The sequence below is a fragment of the Spermophilus citellus genome (assembly GCF_964194105.1).
Source record: "Spermophilus citellus genome assembly, chromosome: 10".
NCBI lineage: Eukaryota > Metazoa > Chordata > Mammalia > Rodentia > Sciuridae > Spermophilus > Spermophilus citellus.
Window position 1 is genome coordinate 132,633,646 of NC_138197.1, and position 17,414 is coordinate 132,651,059.

General features: G+C 58.0%; 1 protein-coding gene across 1 annotated transcript; it reads right to left on the reverse strand.

Moving 5' to 3' along the window:
* Positions 1–11,170: 11,170 nt before the first annotated feature.
* RTL6 (retrotransposon Gag like 6) lies at positions 11,171–16,339 on the reverse strand. The gene is made up of 2 exons (XM_081311840.1): positions 16,207–16,339; positions 11,171–16,061 (listed from the first exon to the last, which is right to left on the reverse strand). Exon 2 carries the CDS (start codon positions 15,862–15,864, stop codon positions 15,145–15,147), a length of 720 nt encoding a protein of 239 aa, XP_081167966.1. The 5' UTR covers positions 15,865–16,061; positions 16,207–16,339; the 3' UTR covers positions 11,171–15,144.
* Between the last annotated feature and the right edge of the window lie 1,075 nt (positions 16,340–17,414).

Consider the following 17,414-nt stretch of genomic DNA (forward strand, 5'->3'; position numbering starts at 1 on the left):
GGGGCTCTGCTGGGAGACAGGCCCGGCTTGGCTGCACCCCGTGAGCACACGGGTTCTCTCCTTCCTTCTGACTCTTCCCAAGCACACTGAGCCCTCTTCTCTAGCTGGGCTGAGAACTAAAGACAGAAATAATTGTACCAATTTCTGCTTCTCGTAGACTACAAATCCCCCTCCACCCCAGAGCCAGAGAAGGAGCCTGATTTCCGGGTGGACACCTGCAGGAAAGGAGGAAGAGGATCCCGGTCAGTGTCCTGAAGAGATCAGCCCCTCGTGTGGGACCTGCACGGATTCCGTTTACGATCCAGGGTAGGAGATTATAGTTTGCTTGCTTGTTTCTTTGCTTATTTATTTTTGATGATGAAGGCAAAATCTGGGAGGTGGCCTGCCTTGTTGGGGTCTGGGATCCACCTCTGTGTCATTCGCTTCTCGTGTGACCTGTTGTGTCCTTGACACAGAGGACAGCACTTTCAGAGCATTTGCAGCAGGCCTGAGTTGGGCGCTATTGTCCTTCATGTCGCATGTGTGAGGCGTTGAGCCTGCTGTCACCCGGCCACACTCGGAGCAGGAAGGACCTCCGTAGGAAGGAGACCTGGGTGTGATCTTTGTGGGACTTTGGAGGTTCGGGGTACACACTGTCACTGTCAACACCAGGTTAGACGTTGTTGAACATCTGGGTGACACCTAGAGGTGACAGACTTGAGACCCTAGATTGTGGGGGAGGCTATGCATCAAAGGTGACATCGGGTCATGCAGAGCAGCAGCTCCAGCGTGGATTCGGAGGCACATCAGGCCTGAAAGATCCGAGGGAGCAAAGGATCATGTGTGGCCATGAACTCGTCAGGGAACTTACATAAATGGCCCCAGACACTCTCAATTGTCACTGGTACTTTCAGGATGTGAGAAAATCCCCGGGGAAGAAAGCACAGTCCTCTGCGGTCCACTCCTCCTGGCCTGGACGCCGGGGAGCCCTGCCGCCCGCCACCCCGGGAAGGGGCCGGAGCTGCTGGGAATGGAGGAGCCAGAACCCAAGTCCCCCTCACCTCCTGGGAGCTGCCGGCATGGGAGGAAGGAGACGGGCAAAGCCACAAGAAGTAATGAAGAAGAAAGAGGGAACAAACGACAGGTTTTAAACAACAGCTTATTTAAAACAGACGAATCCGCTCGTCGATCCCTAACGAATCCAGTCAATAAAGACAGAAATAGGCTGAAGGCAGGAGAACGGGGGACCGAGCGCACGCAGAGATCTTCAAAGCCTCAGAGAACACTTTGGCCCAATTCTCTGCTGATGAATTTTAAAATCTCCATGGAATGGACAATTTTCTATTAAAGAGCCCAGATGATTAAAGGTGAAGTGGCTGATGTGTGCGGAGGAGGCCATTTGTCATCTGCCTCACCTGGTGCCAGGACTAGCCCATGAGATTTAATGAGAAAGGGAGTCGGGACAGGAGGCCACGTCTCCCCGAGGGAGAGAGCCTCGTGGCCAGGGGCGGGTTTGTCCAGTGGGAAGCCCCAGAGCCGGAAGCTGCTGGGATCATGAAAACCTGAGAGCTGTGGTCACCGGAAAAGAAGGGATGAACCCAGCAGCCATCATCAAGAGAGTAAAAGTGAATCAGATGCAGTTAAATAAAGAGACTGTAACAAGAAATGAGCAGGTTTGTTTAACAAAAAACTCGCAAACTTGATTGTGGACCAGGGTTGGGACTAGGAGAAGACTAGTCCCTAGGCGTCTCCCTCTCGGGTGGTGCCACTCGGGCTGGACCACATGGCCGAGCTCTGCCTGGGCGGGTACATGAGTGGTATAGGACAAGGCTGAAAGGCACAACCTAGGGAGAGGATAGGGAGTGTCCGTCTGTGTTCTGCTGCTATAACAAAACACCCGAGACCAGCTAATTTAAAAGAAAACTCCATGGGGCTCATGGTCCTGGAGGCTGGGAAGTCGGAGGGTGCAGTCCCACGGGGGGGCTCTGTGCTGTTTCCACTCGTGGCAGCACACGGAGGGGCAGGTCGGGGACAAAACACGAGAGGCAACCCTGCTTCACAATCACCTGCTGTCCTGGCAACCGGACCAGCCCTGAGAGAGTGACCTCGTCCCTCCTGCTGACCCCCTGTCCTCCCCAATTCAACCTGAGTCGGCTGGGACAAGCCATATTCCAGTCAGCAGGGCATTCAAGGGACCAAGGGCTATCCACATGTCCTACTCTATATTTTTCTGTATTGCTCAAATTATTATAAATATGGATTATTCTGTGCCTGAGTTATTGTATTTAGAACTGAGAAGAGAGGAGCCTGTTTTAAAACGGCAGAGCTCTCTCTGGGGAGGTGGGGAAACCGCATTGATCTTATTGCTTTCTTTAGATTGTTTTCTAAATTTTCAATAGTGGACGTGTGCTACTTTTATAAAACAGCAAATCAATAAACATTGTAAAAAGTTAAGGTCGTGAGAAACAGTGAGCAGGGACAGGTAGCCAAGGCATATTTGAAAAGAAACAGTAATGAAGGATGATTTGCGAATATTTAGAAATGAAAGCCTGTGGGCCTGGGATAGGGTAAGTCGTTGTCCTCCTTAATCGCTTTTAAAGAGTCCATCGAGGCTCCGCTGGAGAAAGCCCGGGAGAACACTCTCTGGGCCCGGGAAGGAGGTCAAGCCCCAGAACCTGCAAGGTAAGGTGTCCTGAGTCCCTGAGAGGAAGAGACAAGAGAAGGAAGGGCGCGAGTTCCACGTGGCGGGAACGGGGTGGCCTCGGGCCTCCAAGGGCTCCTCTGTGACAGTCAGCTCTGTGACTCTGTGACCAGTTCCCGGCAAGCACCCCTGAGGGAAGGAAGAGTCTGTGGGCTCATGGTGCCAGTCCGTAGCCAGCGGCTCCGTGGCTCTCGGTCCAGGGGAGGCAGAGCCGTGGGGGAGGGTGGCCCAGCTCATGGCGGGACAGGATGAGGGGATGAGGGGACTCCAGGGCACCGTGACCCACTCTCCCAGCCCCACCTCTGGATACAGCCAGACGGTGGACTCCATCCCAGCTCAGCCCCCGCTGCCTCTCTGAAGGTGCTGTGTGAAAGACGCAGGAACTTGGGGGACACCACATGTCCAGACCACAGTATTCACTTGGACAAGGAGAGGGGAAGGGCCACCGTAAAGTCAGGTAAGGGGGAAATGGCTAGAATTTCAGTAGGTTCTTAAAGGCTGACTCTGGGGCCTGCGGCCTTAGAATAACTGGCAGCCTCCTGCCCGTGAGCTGCTCCCTGGGCCCCACTCGGGGCCCACCGTGGGGCGCAGCCTTGAGAGCAGCCCGCCAGCCCCGGCTCCAGCTCCCTGGGGCACTCAGACCTGAGCCGCTGGGCAGAGTCCTCTGAGCCAAGTCCCCCAAGTCGCGCTGCTTCTGGGAAGTAGAGATAAAGGCACCCTCCTTCCTAGGAAACTCGGAAACGAAGAAAGAAGTGAACTGAGCAGGAGGAAGCTCTCAAAGGGACAGAATCCACAGCAGGAAAGAGAAACAGAAGAAATCAGTGACGTAAAACTTGGGGCTTTGCGGTGATGGACAGATTGACAAAGTCTGGCCAGAATGATCAAAGAGGGGGACGTCCCGAAGGCCAATACTACGAGGTGAACGAGAAGCCACCGAGTCCCGCAGACTTGCAGACAATGAGAGCGTTGCAAACAGATCCTTAATGCTAAAATGTCCCCGATCCTGGGAAGACAGACCCCCCCCAAGCTCACTAGAGGGGAAAGAGACCCCAGGTCGGTCCGAGATCCACCGAGAAACGGAGGCTGGGATTAGACACCTCAGAAAGAAACTTCCAGACCCAGGTGGCTTCACTCAGATTTCCCATCAAACATTGATGGAAGAAATAATTCAACCTTCTGCAGACTGTCCGGAAACAGAGGGGGGAGGAGCTGGCCCAGGGACACCCACACAGTCACTGCAGGAAAGAGCCTTGTCCCTCCGACTTCCCTGCTGATGGCGGACACAGAGGATCAGCAAGTCTGTGAAAGGGAGAGGGCCTAGTTACCAAGTCGTGTTCACCCCAAAGACGCAGCTTGGTTTGTCATCTGGAAACCAATCCGCGTGATTTCCCATGTTAACTGTGTGACCAAATAAAACGATCATTCGAATAGGTGCAAAAGGCACTTAACAAGATTCAAACTTCTTTTTCTTTTTAATCTGAGCAATCAGCGGGAGGGAAGTGTCCTGAGTGTGATGGGCCATTGAAAGCTTAACATTGTCCTCAGAGGTGACATACCCAGCACCGTCCCCGGCAGGTCAGCAGCCATTCAGCCAGAGGGTCACTCAGGACACCACAGCGCTCCACAAGCCCCAGGAAGAGAAGCAGAGGGCACAGAAAGAGGAGCAGAAGTCAGACGGCTCGCAGGCGGGATGACTCGTGCGGAATCCCTGAGGAGTCTGAGAAATGACCGAGAACTAACAAGTGTCCCAGCAAGGCCACGGGACAAAAGCAAATGTGAAAATCAGCTTTGTTTCTATACATGAGCAACAAACAAGATGAAACTCAGTAAAAACTCCAGTTCCAGCAGCGTCAAGAACCGGAAAGTCCTGGGGAATACATTGACCAGCCGTGGGCGAGAGCCCCGACCCCAGGGCAGAGACCGGCCAGGAGAAGCTCGATCCTGGGTGAAGTGGGGGGAAGACGGCACCCGTGCCGGGGAGATCGTCCTTCTGAAATCGCAGCTCTACGTGGCTCTCCGGCTTCGGGTCCTCCCAGTCAGCCCCTGCGGGATATTTTTTGTAGACATGGGTGAAATGAGTAAAATTCATATGGAATTTCAAAGGACCTAAAAATAGCACAGCACCATGGAACTTCCTCTGGGAACAGAAACGTTCTCTTGTGCGTTTTTAAGGTGAGGAACTGAATCTTTAACTCTGCCTCCAGGTGCACATAGGGACTGCTGCGTCGGACGCACAGGCTTGCACAAGCTGAGTCGTCTTGGAAAGGAAGACCAGAGTGGTCAGAGGGATTGGCAGCCCCTGAGTTCAAAGCCCATGGGAAGGCCGCCATGATCAGAACAGCCTGGTGTGGCACTGGACAGACACCAGGGTCACGGAGACAGAGCAGGGACCAGGAGACCAGCTGCGCTGGGTGATTTAACTCAGCCAGCTCCACGGGGGCAGTCCAGGGAGGAACAGGGGGTCTCTCGTAGGAAAACCAAACCCCCCCCAACCAGCAGGCACAAAACTCCATTTGCAGTGGATCGTGGATCTACACGTGAAAATTAAACGTTTAGATATTTTTAAGGAAGAATTCAGAGTATCCTTGTATCCTGGGCACTGGCAAAGACTTGGAACTGGGGTGGGGCTCTGGGGACATTCTGGGTGAGGTGATGCTCCCTCTGCCAACAGGGGCTGTGCTGAAGGTGGCATACTTGAGGTGCACGGGTTTCACTGTGTGTAGACCAACACCCCCTGCCGCCCAAAAACAGGGGTCCCACTCTGATTAGTAAAATGTGGGCTGAAACGCTTCTGAGGGACGTATCCTGATGGCATGCACTTACCCTGCAAAGCCTAAAAAGCACAATGTACTAAGGCACCTCTTACCTGACACCGATAAAGAAAATGTAGCAGGTGGCAACAGGAGACTCCCGGGGGACATAAGGAGGTCCACAGGTTTTTCTGACTTTTTATGTCTGTTTGAGTTTTTCTAAAATGTTGGGGAAGAAGCAATGCCTAGCAGCAGCAGGCTCGGACTCACTGGGTAACAGAACCACATGAGACGTCTCTCCACCAGAGTAGCTGAGGACAGAATGGGGACAGGAAGGGGCGTCCCAGGGACCCGAGAGCTGCCACCAGTAGGCCTCTTAGTCACTTCCCTGTACTGGGGTTTGCCGCTTCTTATGGAGCTGAACTCCCCTCCCCCTGAGGCGGCCATCTCACTCCCGGGTGGTCACCCAAGGGGGGCGTCAACACAGGTGCAGGAGAGTCCTGCGGGCAGGCTCGCAGCCCCTGTGCACCTTCTCAGATGGAGACCCCCACCCGCAGGTGAAGGCATAAGGAACGGGTGAGCCAGGGTAGCGTGTCCCTGGAGGACCCTTAGCCACCCAGAGCCGCCCACGGCCAAGACCGCAGCAGGTGGAAGCCTCTCACCCCAGAAGCATCCTGCTGTGCCGAGAAGCCCAGACGCCTCCGCCTCGATCCTGCCCCGAGTTGGAGGTCTAGAACTGTCGAAGCGCCTGGCAGGGGTGGGAGATGATGAGCAGGAGGCACAGGGGACTCGGGGTGACGGAGATATCCCATGCCCACATGTGCCACAGCACAGAGCTACCCATAAGCTCCCAGTGTGTCACAGTATGTAAGTCACACCTGGAGTTTTAGAAAGTGAAGATAGGTAGGTAGAGAGGTAGACAGATGGATCGCCAACCAGGGAGGAACAGCAATGGGAGTTACAGACCTGTTAGGGCTTAGAAGTGAGTCTCCCCCAAACACTCATGTATAAGACAATGCAAGAATTTTCAGAGGGGAAGGGATTGGGTTAGGTGAGGTGGGACCTAATTAGTGGATTAATCCACTGATAGGGATTAACTGGGTGGTCACTGTGGGCAGGCAGGGTGTGGCTGGAGGAGATGGGTCACTGGGGGTGTGTCCCTGGGGTTTACATCTTGTCCCTGGAAGGTAGAGCTCCCTGCTTCCTGGCGGTCACCTCCCAAGCTGTGTTCCTCTCCAGGCCCTTCTGAAATGGTGTCCTGCCTACCTCAGACCCAGGGCAGCAGTGCCGGCCCCTGTGGACTGAGATCTCTGAAACCAAGAGCCCCCAATAAACTTCTCCTCCACAAATTGTTCTTGTCATGTCTTTTGGTCACAGCAGGAAAAAAAAAAGTTAAAACACCTTCATGTAACAAAATTCTATAAAATCATTACACAACTTTTTTAATAGCATAGTAATGTGTTACATAGCTGTGTGTGTGTGTGTGTGTGTGTGTGTGTGTGTGTGTGTGTGTATTGAACCCAAGGTGCTTAACTACTGAGCCACATCCCCAGCCCTTTCTTGTCCTTTTTATTGAGAAGGGTCTCACCAAGTTGTTGAGGCTGGCTGTGAACTTTCCATCCTCCCACCTCCCACCGCAGCCTCCCGAGCACCTGAGATCACAGGTGAGTGCCACGTGCCCGGCTGCATTCAGCCACTTTTATCAAATGTATAAAATCGTATATTCACTACATGCCCAAACTGAAACTCGGTTCTCTGGGTCTAAGACCCGCCCGGCCTGCAGGCTGACCGCGGGTGTAGTGCTTTTCCTCTCAGGACCCTGCGGGCCTGGCCCAGAAGGGCTTCCCGACCCCACGTCTGGAACGCTGCCCCCTCCTGCCCTCTGGTCCTCCCCCTGGTTGCTGTGTGCTGTTGTCCCTGCCCCAGGGGAAGGTCCGCCGCCCTCAGGCCCGCAGGTGCCTGGCCCCGGCGGTGCGGGTCCCCAGGGCGCCCACAGGCCCTGGGAGCTGCATGCCCAGGTGGCTGCTCCCGGCCCGACGGCTCCCGGCGTCCGCAGACCAGGCACATCTCCTCTCTTCGGCCGCGAAGCTGCCAGGGAGCTTGGCCCTGGTTTTTGCATTAGACAGTTTAAGTAGACGAGTCCCCAAGTCCCCATCCTGCCAGGTAGGAGTCCCTTGCTGACACTGCTGTCAGAGTCCAAGGTTTCGGTCAGTTTGTCTGCAGGATGGCCTCTTGGTGTTTAAGCTGATCCCTGCTGATTTCTGAAGCACAGTCGGCTTGAACACAGGCAGGGCTGCGGCCAGAGCTCTCCTGGCCCTGGAGAAGCTGGGGGGCAGGGAGCCCCTCTGACCAGTCCCTGTTTGCCCAGGTGTCAGGCAGTTCAGCTAGAACAAGGGCTCTCCCCATCCCCACGGCCACCTCAGGCCCTCCCAGGCCAGCAAGCCCTGGCCCCCTCTGCCCAGCCACCTTCCTGGTGGCCCTGCAGCTGGTGGGGGTCACAGCACAGCGCTCCAAAACATGCTTTCTCGTATGTCCTGGGTCCTGCAGCACTGTGGCCTCAGTCCCACTGCCTTCCCCGCAGCCGCAGCTCAGGGCCTCACTTCCATACATCTGGGAACTGCAGACAGCGGCTTCAGCTGCGGCCCTTGACTGGGTAATTGGCCTCCCCGACCCCTTGACTCCTGCTCATGGGACAGGCAGGGAGAGGGTCCCCTGGCCAATTAGACACCCAGAAGGACCAACCTGCCCTTGTCCCCTTCCCAGAGGTGCCTTTGACTACACAGGGTCCTCAAAGCCGGCTCCTCCCCAGCTACTTCCATGAGGAGAAACCAGCGCCCACCAGGCCTCTTGGCTGTGTACCGCCAAGGCTCCCCCTGGTAAGAGCTCCGGCCTGGGGCCTGTCTCTCGCTCGGGGACACCAAGAGTGGGTGTCCTAGCCAGCCGGCAGCCCTCCCCCAGGCCCCTCCGTGGTGTGCATCTGCCCCCTTCACTACCCCATCCCCAAGTCGCCGTGGCAAGAGGGGACAGCACCGGGGACCCCTCGTCTCCTCCTACTAGAATCTGGCGGTTTAGCCACACCTGGCTGCAAAGGCGACTGGGAAATGTAGTCCAGAATAGGTGACCACGCAGGGCACAGTTGGCCACTCAGGGCACAGGTGGCCGGTGGCTGCTGTCCAAGTTCAGACACAGCTGGCTCCTGCATTTCATTCTCAGCCGTGGCCCCGGCTGCAATTTGGGGTCCACAGGTTCTTAAGGCCCCCTCACGGACTGATCACCACCCACTCCCTGGCGCATCACAGCAGGGGTGGGGACCCTACACATGAATGTTGGGGACACTTTCAGTCTCTCACAAATGGTGACATTAATAAATAGCAATGAATCAGAACCTCTAACGTACCATGGGAACAAGGGCCTCCGGTCTCCAGTGGCCAACGGGCACCTCTGCTGCAGACGTGACGTCTGTGGGATCCTCCGAGGAACGGTCCCCCCGCTGTGAGCCCTGCAAGGTGGCCACACACGGGCACGCTCACCACCTGTACGCCAGGCGGTTCACGAGGGGTGAGAAGGGAACCGCTAACCGTGATGGCAGACGCCCCCTCCCTGGGGGCCTGCAGGGCTGGGATGTCCACCCAGCGTCACTCACGAGACGAAGGCTGTGAACTAGCCAGACCTCAAGGACACAGGCCTTGGGGTCAGTGCAGCAAGTCCAAGGTGGAACCCCACTGGCTGTGAGTCACGTTCCCAGAGGCCAGGTCATGGTGTTCATGGGTTCTGCGGGTCCTGAGTGACCCCAAGCAGTGTGCACAGGTGACCCCATTTTGTAAGATAGAAGAGACCAGAACACAATGGCCGTGGGGCTTGGTGGCGGGGGGGGGGCCACACCCTGAGCAGCTGCTCTGCCAGGCCTGGGGTGGGCGCTGGGGACACAGCAGGTGAACCAGCCTCCCTCCAGGAGCACAGTGGGTGGGGAGGGGAATATAAGGTCAGCGACAAGGGCAGGTGACAACTTCAGTAGGAGTGACCTGGGGGGGGGGGGCGCACAGACGGGCCCCGCAGCAGCCCCCGACCTGGTCCTGGTCCTGGTCTTGGCGGTGGAGGAGGGCAAGGTGGCAGCAAGACCGCCCATCAGGACTGAGTGGGGCGCGGTGGTCTGAGAACCGTGGAGAAGCCAGTCGCCTGGTAACAGGCCAGGCCTGGGATGAAGGAAAGGCCAGGTGACACCTGGGTTGCTGGGAGGGGACGGCATGCCTAGAGATGGAGTCTCCAGGCTCTGGCTGCTGTGTCCCCAGCACCCACCCCAGGCCTGGCAGAGCAGCTGCTCAGGGCGTGGCCCAGCCACCCGGCGCCTGGGGCAGCCCTCTGCCACCAAGCCCCATGGCCATTGTGTCCTGGTCTCTTCTATCTTACAAAACGGGGTCATGTGTGCACACTGCTGGTCACTTAGTACATGGGTCACTTAGGATGGACGCGAGCCCAGAGGAGCAAGAGTCACAGTCCCTGAGGCAGAGGCCCTAGTCTCCAGCCCCAGACTGGGCCGGTTGGCGGGGATGGGCAGGGCTGGCCCCTCAGCTCTGCACTGTCAGGCCAGGGCAGGGCAGGGCCAAGTGCTTGTAAATCTCTTGGGACCAGCCATCTGGGGACATCAGCTGGGCACCAAGCACTCACCTGAGCGTGGCTGAGGACAGTGGCCGCAGCAGGCCAGCCAGCAGGCACAGGACTCAGCGTGGAGCCCCCAGCCAGGCCTGCTGCTGGCTGGCGAAGGGGCCACCGGTGGGTGCCTTTCACACCCTGCTGGTGTCGGGGACCTCAGAATCACTTTCATCATCTGGTGAAATGGCTGAGAGCGGGAGAGGCCCCTAGGTCTGAAGAGTGGGTGAGGGGCAGGATGCAGGACCCCGAGGGGGTGGAGGGGTTGTGGCCGTGGTAGGTGAGACTGCCACCCTGAGGGGCCCACTGGGCGGGGCATGTCCCAGGACAGCCCTGGGTCTCAGACAGATGTCAGGGCCTGCTCCACGCCCCATGCCAAATCCGCCCCCATGGAACCGAGGGTTAGGAGGGGAAAGGACCTGAGGTTTAAAGCAATGAAAGAAGTCACAGAAGGGACACATGGAAGTGGCAGGACTGTCTCCTCCTGTCCCTTCACACCCAGTGGTTCTCAAAGTGGGGCCTTTCGGGGGTCTCTGAGGCCAACTGTTTTCGTGATAAACTACGACGTGCCTCCCTCCTGGCTTGGGCCTTCAGTGGGATTTTTCAGAGGTCCAAGGCCAAGTTCAGAAGCAGGTCCGAGACCCCAGCGTCTCCCACGAGCCACAGTGAAGGACTCTGCAGAGCTGCACAACAACGCGCCCTTCCCACTGGGCTTTCGTTTTGGAAAATAGTTTTCATTGACACTGATATTTATGTCGACATATCATGAGTTCCATCTTATCTTTTAAATAATATTTTTAAACTTTGTTTTACTTGATAATGGGGTAAGTGTTGGTAGAAAAAAACCTGTGTGAGAAAATGCTCTTTGGGGTCCTCAGTGATCTCTGGCAGAGACCAGAGTGTGAGGGCCGCCCGGGGCTTGTCTGGAGACCCCAAGGCCCAGCCGTCCACTCCTGCACCTGCTGGCCCCGTGTTACAGGCAGACACAAAGTCCCTGTGGCCTCATGCTGCAGTCTGGTGGGCGGCACTGAGGGGGGTGCAGGCTGTGTCCAGACTCCAGCAAAACCTGGAATAACTGAGCCAAGAGCACACACCGGGTTAGTGTCTTTAATAGATAATGAACTCATACAAACATTCAGACCCCGTAGGGCGGGCAAAGGACACTGACAACCCACAAGGGGGGAGACACAGCTGCGTGGCGTGAACAGAGATTCAGCTGAGCTGGAAACCAAAGAGACGAAACTCAAACACAAGCCCATTTTTTTCATTATCAAATTAGCAAATATTCAGCCTGATGACAATACCCAGTACCGGCACAATGGCCCGACCCTTGCTGGGTGGCAGTGTTGTGGATTCAGCAGCATGAACACCTCGCAGGTCTCCACCTTCTCTAATCCAGTCCCCCACCCCAGGCTGTCACAGGGAAGTGGCCCACCTGGAGACACCTGTGCAGAGCTCCATCAGCTCCTGACAGCTCTGCTGTCCTTCCACAGCCACTTCACATGTGATGATCAGCAACGGGAAACGCCCGTGACGTGTTGGTGACAACAGCCACGTGGAATGATGTCAGAAGGAAGAAAACACAAAGAAACTACGCAGGGCAGTGGGGGTATGCCGGAGGGACACCAGGTGTCACCCTGTACGTCTCCCTCCAGCTGACTCTCCAAAATCTCCTTCCTGTGCAGGTCTGCTCGGAGAACGGAGGACATGGTCATGGTGTCCCTGGCTTGCCAAGTTAGTGACACTGCGGAGCAGCTGGGTCTCCTCCCCTCCACTAACACTCCTGTGCAGGGCCAGCCCCGCCACATCCTACAGGGACCTCGAGAGAGGAGACACTGCCCCTAACTCCCACGAGATGCTGCCAAGCTGCCCCAGAGCTCTCAGTTCCAAGCACACTTGCCACAGACTAGGGTCACCCTGCCCTGACCACAGGGGGATGCGGTCCTGCTGGCCCAGCAGCCATCTCCCACCTTCTCTCCAAGCCCCTAAGCAACTGCTTCCCAAGAAGAGGACAAGAGTCATGGCTCAGGCCAGAAGACAGGACCTCAAGGGGACCTCTGTGAGGATCTCCCCCGTCACCCAGCATCCTGCCCCAGTGTACCCCTTCTGTCCAGCCTCAGGACACTCCCTGAGCTGACCCAGCCTGGCCTGTGTCCCCGCAGCCCCTCCTCTCCTGCAGGCCGAGTGCCCAGGTCACACTCATGCAGTGGGCTGTTCTCCCGGGCACGGGCTCCTGTCGGGTGGGCCTGCCACACCGTCACATGGCTTCTCCACACCTCAACAGATACTCGCTTGAGGCCAAGGCTGGCTCCTAGAAGTCACCAAAACGCTTCAGGACACAAAGTTAATCCCAAGGTCACACTACACACTGGCCAGGAGCCGCCCTGTAGCAAACCTCACCTCCGTGCCTGGAACGCAGCGAAGCCTACTCTCCAGATGGGCAACACCAGCCCAGACAGCAGCCACAACGTGTCCCAAAGTGTCAACAACACGAGAAACAACTCCCTCACATGCACTGTCAACTCTACTCCTGACCCTGTGTAAACTGTTACTTGTTTTCTTAAAATTAAGAGAAATAATCCCAAAGTACGTACTGTACAAAGCACCTCCTCCCCCCCGTCCTCAGAGCCACACCCGCCCCATCACTATGGTCTCCTTCGGGGGGCTGCATGGGGCTTGGGTCTTAGCCTTTTGGGCTAGGGACTAAGATGTCCTACACTAGAGCCTCAGCAGGTCCCTCAGCACTGTCAGTGTGGGCTTCTTCCAAGTCCAGGGCAGAGGGGAGCCTGGGCCCTCTCTCATCTGCTCCAGGTTCCGAGGTGCAGGGAGCTATCGAGAGGGCCAAGGACACACAATGGCAGCCCCACCCCCAACATAAGCACCAAGAGAAGGACACCACCAAGTCACCAAATGCACCCAGAGCAGCAGCAAGCCGCAGGCCGCCAGCCCAGGAAACAAGGGCCCAGCAGCGGCCAAGGACAGGGAGGCGGCCAGCCTGGCCTGCAGGGCTCTGGTCCTGAGTGTGCAGAGCCCAACTCTGAATCTCCACGCCTAACGCAGATGGTTCCTCTCACAGAGCCACCAGGCAGAGCCAGGGCTGTGACACGACACACGTGTTTCCACGTCTGGTCTCCTCCCTGGCTGGGCTGGGCCTGAAGAAGCCTTCCAGGTGTCTTGTGCCCCCACAGGCCCCTACTCCCCAGATGCCACTGTACCCGCCACCTAGAGACACCTCTACCTGGCAGGCGCCATTCTCACCCAGACAGCTGCTAGAGAGGGAGGGCGCTGTGCGTGGAGACAGCGTTAGGAAGCTGCGCACGGGCAGGCCCTGGAGTGCTGGGGTCCTGCCTCACTCTGAGCACCATGGTCCCGCTGGGCAGCCTGGGCTGCCCCAGGGGAGCCGGAAGCCTGCATCCAGCGGCTATTTAGCAGGGCAGCGGGGCTAACAGAGCCCATCACGAGCGGCGGCCTGCCTGTGGACCCCAGCAGCCTGCAGACCCTGGCCTTACACGGCAGTGGCTGCTTGGAATCATGGTCACTTTTCCCAGCATCATCAAAACTCTCCAGAAGAGGGGATGGGCCCCAGAACCCAACCTCTGGGACCCCAAGACAGAGGCGTCGGGGGTGTGTGCAGGTGTGGTCCTCCTGTGGTCAGGCCAGGACCACTCACGTAGCAGGTTAACGCAGGGGAAGGTGCCCCACTCCCCGCCATGGTCGGGCGTCCTGTAAATGCAGCGGCTTGGCACTGAAATGCGGGAGGAGCACCACAGTCTGAAGGGCTGACCAGCCTCCCTGAGGGTGTGATGTCTCAGTTGTACCTCAGAGAGGAGACCAAGCATCCACCCAGAGCCAGGGCAGTTTTGTCCCTCCCCATCAGGACATGCATGCCACGTCCTGCATCGTCACTGATCAGGTCAAGGCAGTCGGCAGCTCTCCACCTTTACCATGCCACCCAGACCCCAGATGGGGTGACCAGGGGCAGGACACCGGGTCTTAGTGCTTAATGATGCCTCCCAGAGGAGCGGGGTCTCATTAAGAGGGAGTCTATCTGTTCCTGGACAAATGGCCCAGATGTGGGGAGGGCACGCCACGTGGCATCTCTGGAGACCTGGAGATGGCGTGGATGGCTGAAAGGCTGAGGTGAAGGCCATGTGGCACCTGAGTGGAGAAGGGAGTGGGCTTCAACCGAGGCAAGGCCCACCATGAAGTGACGAAGGGAGAGGAGTGACTGAACACCAGCAGCTTGTGAGTGCCCCCCTGGAGACCCAGGACAGCAAGCAGAGTCACCAGTATGCCCCCTCCGCCTGCCTGCAGTGCCACAGCAGCCTGATGACACTGCCCAGGGTCCCAGATCTACTGTGGCCTTCCTCAGTGGGCAAGTGCAGATTCCCCATTCCTGTGCCATCAGACACTGGAAGGCATCTTCTGGAAGCTTCCCCTTCAGCTGCAGGGTCATCTTTCTCGGAGGAACAATGAGGCACGCCAGACTGCGTCCACCTGCATGGCGAGGGCTGCCCCCAGCAGAGTGCTCACTTGGCCAACAACAAGGCCCTGCTGGCTATACTGGTCCTGGCAAGGCTGGTGATCCGTGGTGGGCAGGCAGCCAGACCCTCTCCAGGTACGCAGAGGCCACCAGCTTGGCCAAACTTGTTTCTTTCCATCCAGAGCTCACTGCCAAGGGCAGGGCAGCTGGCAGGGAGCTACAGAGGGCACCTGGAGAGAGGGGTACAGTAGGAGCATCCACAAACAGCAGGGCTGGGAGGGTCAGCCCAAATAGTCCCTGGGCGCTGTGGGGTCAGTGTGCGGGGACAGCAGGGTTGTGACCACTGGAGTAGAGGGCTGCAAGCAAGAGGGAAGCATGCAGTGGGCAGCAGGCAGAGCTAGCCCATGACAGGAAGCACAACAGGGGTGACCACCAAGAAGGATGGAAGGAAGACCTCCAATGGACGGCGAGGCAGGGAGGGATGTCTTCAAGTGGGGCGATACGGTTGTATGCACATTTCTTCTCCGCAGCATAGAGCCTCTGCTACCTGGTGACTGCAGATGCTACAGGGGGGTGTCGGATCCCTAAAGGTTCCGGGCTCGGGTGGGCAGGGCTGGTGCTGGACTGGTCCCGTTGGAGGCCGGATGCACAGGGCAGGGCCCGGTTCCCGCTGCGGCCAGTTGTCGGCACAGCATCTGGCGCTCTCGCACCGCCCTGTTGGAGGCGGAAGTCTTCCTGATTTGGGCGCGCCGCGCATGCCTCAGCGGGGACTTGTAGGTTCTCCGCAACTCGGCCAGGAAGCCCTGATAGTTGTTTCGCAAGGGGCTGTCTGGCTGCATGTGGGGAATGGCCCACTTCTCGGCCTCCCCAGTCAGTCGGGACACAAGGAAGGCCACTCGCTCGGCCTCACCTGGAAAGCGGGAGGCCTGGAAGATCATGAATCTGTCCATCTGCATCAGGAACCCCGCCAACTGGCCTGGGTCTCCAGAAAAGGGCTCCGGCAGAGAAGTTGGAGGTGTGGTCATGGGTCGGGTCCCGTTGGAGCTGATGGCAGAGATGGGCGGGGTGATCTGCAGAGCCCCTGGGATGCGCGCCCTGGTGCGCAGCAAGGTCAGCTCGGCCATCACGCTCTCCAGCATGTTGGTGAGGTTGGCCTTCTCGGCCCGCAGCGTGGAGGCCTCCCGCCTCAGCGCAGAGTTGGTGAGGCGCAGCGAGGTCAGGGTGTCGATCACGTCATCCATCTGGGCGTTCGCAGAAGCTGCCGAGGCCGTGCTTTCGGCTTTGGAGGTCTGCGGCTGGACCATGCTGGCCGAGGTCAGCCGCAGGCAGAGGCCCACGGGTGAGCGCAGAGGCGGCGGAAACCCGGATCTGGCCTCGGGACGCGAGCGCAGGCGCAGGGACGCGGGGCGCCAGCCCAGGCAGGGTCCAGCGGCTCCGGACGCGGCTCCTCGCTGCAGACCTGGAGAGGCCACGGCTGGGCGAGGCGGGCTGGCTCCCGGCCCTAGGGGACAAGCGGAGGGTGTTTCACGGCTCCGGCTGCGCGCGAGGGCGCGGGGGCGCGCGGCCGGGAGGAGCCCCGCGCCCACCTGGGGGAGAACAAAGGGTGCACCTGCGGCCGCGGGCGCCGGGCCGGGCGGGGTGCGTACCTGAGGTCTCCGAGGCTGGGTCCGCCGCGCCGACCGCCACCAAGATGGCCCGCTCCGGGACGCGACCAGGCGGATGAGTCACTGCGGCGCCGCTCACAACTGCTTCCCGGTCAGCTCCGGGCGCGGGCGGCGCGCGGCCTCCGGCAGGTGCAGACGCCGACCGGGCGGGGCGGGGCCGGGCGGCAGCGGAGGGCGGTCACCGCGCGGCCTTTGTGCGGGCGGGGTCGGCGCGGCGGCTGTGGCGGCGTCGCTGAGGCCGCGCTCGGGCCCCGCCGGTTGTCATGGAGACTGCCGGGCTCCGGAGCGCGCGGCGGCGGCCGAGGCCCCGCCCCGGAAGTGGACCTAAGCCCCGCCTCCTGGACGACCGGCCCTGACCTTCCGCGGCAGCCAATCAGCGGCAACCGTGGCTGCTGTTAGACCTTTACCGAGGAAGATGCTGCAGGTTCCTTTCGAGCTTACAAAGGTCTTCTTATAGGGGTCGCGGTTATTTTAAAAATGAAGTTGACTTTTGTTATTGTACTTGCATATAAAATTCAGTAGAACATGTTCTTTGTAGCAAATCTTGAAAAGTCAGAAAAATCTAACCTTTTTTCACCCAGGGAATAGTAATATTTCTGTAGTTCCACCCCGTCCTTTTTCTATGATATATCCTATTACAAAGCATTAATATCTGTTCCTTATGAACCATTTTGTGACCTTAATAACACGTTGGATTTTGGGGGTTTCCCCACTAAGGATGGTTGGGAAGCATGATTTTCAGTTTCTGACTAGTATCTGGAAATCCTGTGCCACCATCCCCCGTGGGTAGGTCCTTGTCTTATTTTCCACACTGGAGTTTTATAAACCACACTTGCACATAAATCCCAACCTCCTTCTCTGCCAGGTGCCCTGGGGCAAATGCCAAAGAGTGAAAGTGGACCAAAGGGTACCAGTGTGGTGACTGGAGACCCAGATGCCCTCCCAGCTTGACCTTGCTGAGCTGGGCGCCTGGTGGGAATTCCAAGCCCCGGCCTGGCTGGAGAGAAAGGACCCCCTACCTGTGTTTCCAGGGCACAGCCTGAAAGGGGACTGGACCTGCCACTGGACTGGACTCATTCAGACCTCTGGCTTTCACTCTGAGGTGGGAATGGGGTGTGGGGGTGTCGGCACTTGGACAGGGTGCTCTGTGACAGTGTGACCAGATGAAAACCTCTAGGGCACAAAGCAGC

What these genes read in the sequence shown, in the direction of transcription:
- RTL6 (XM_081311840.1), bottom strand. Translation starts at nt 15,864, where the DNA reads ATGGTCCAGCCGCAGACCTCCAAAGCCGAAAGCACGGCCTCGGCAGCT.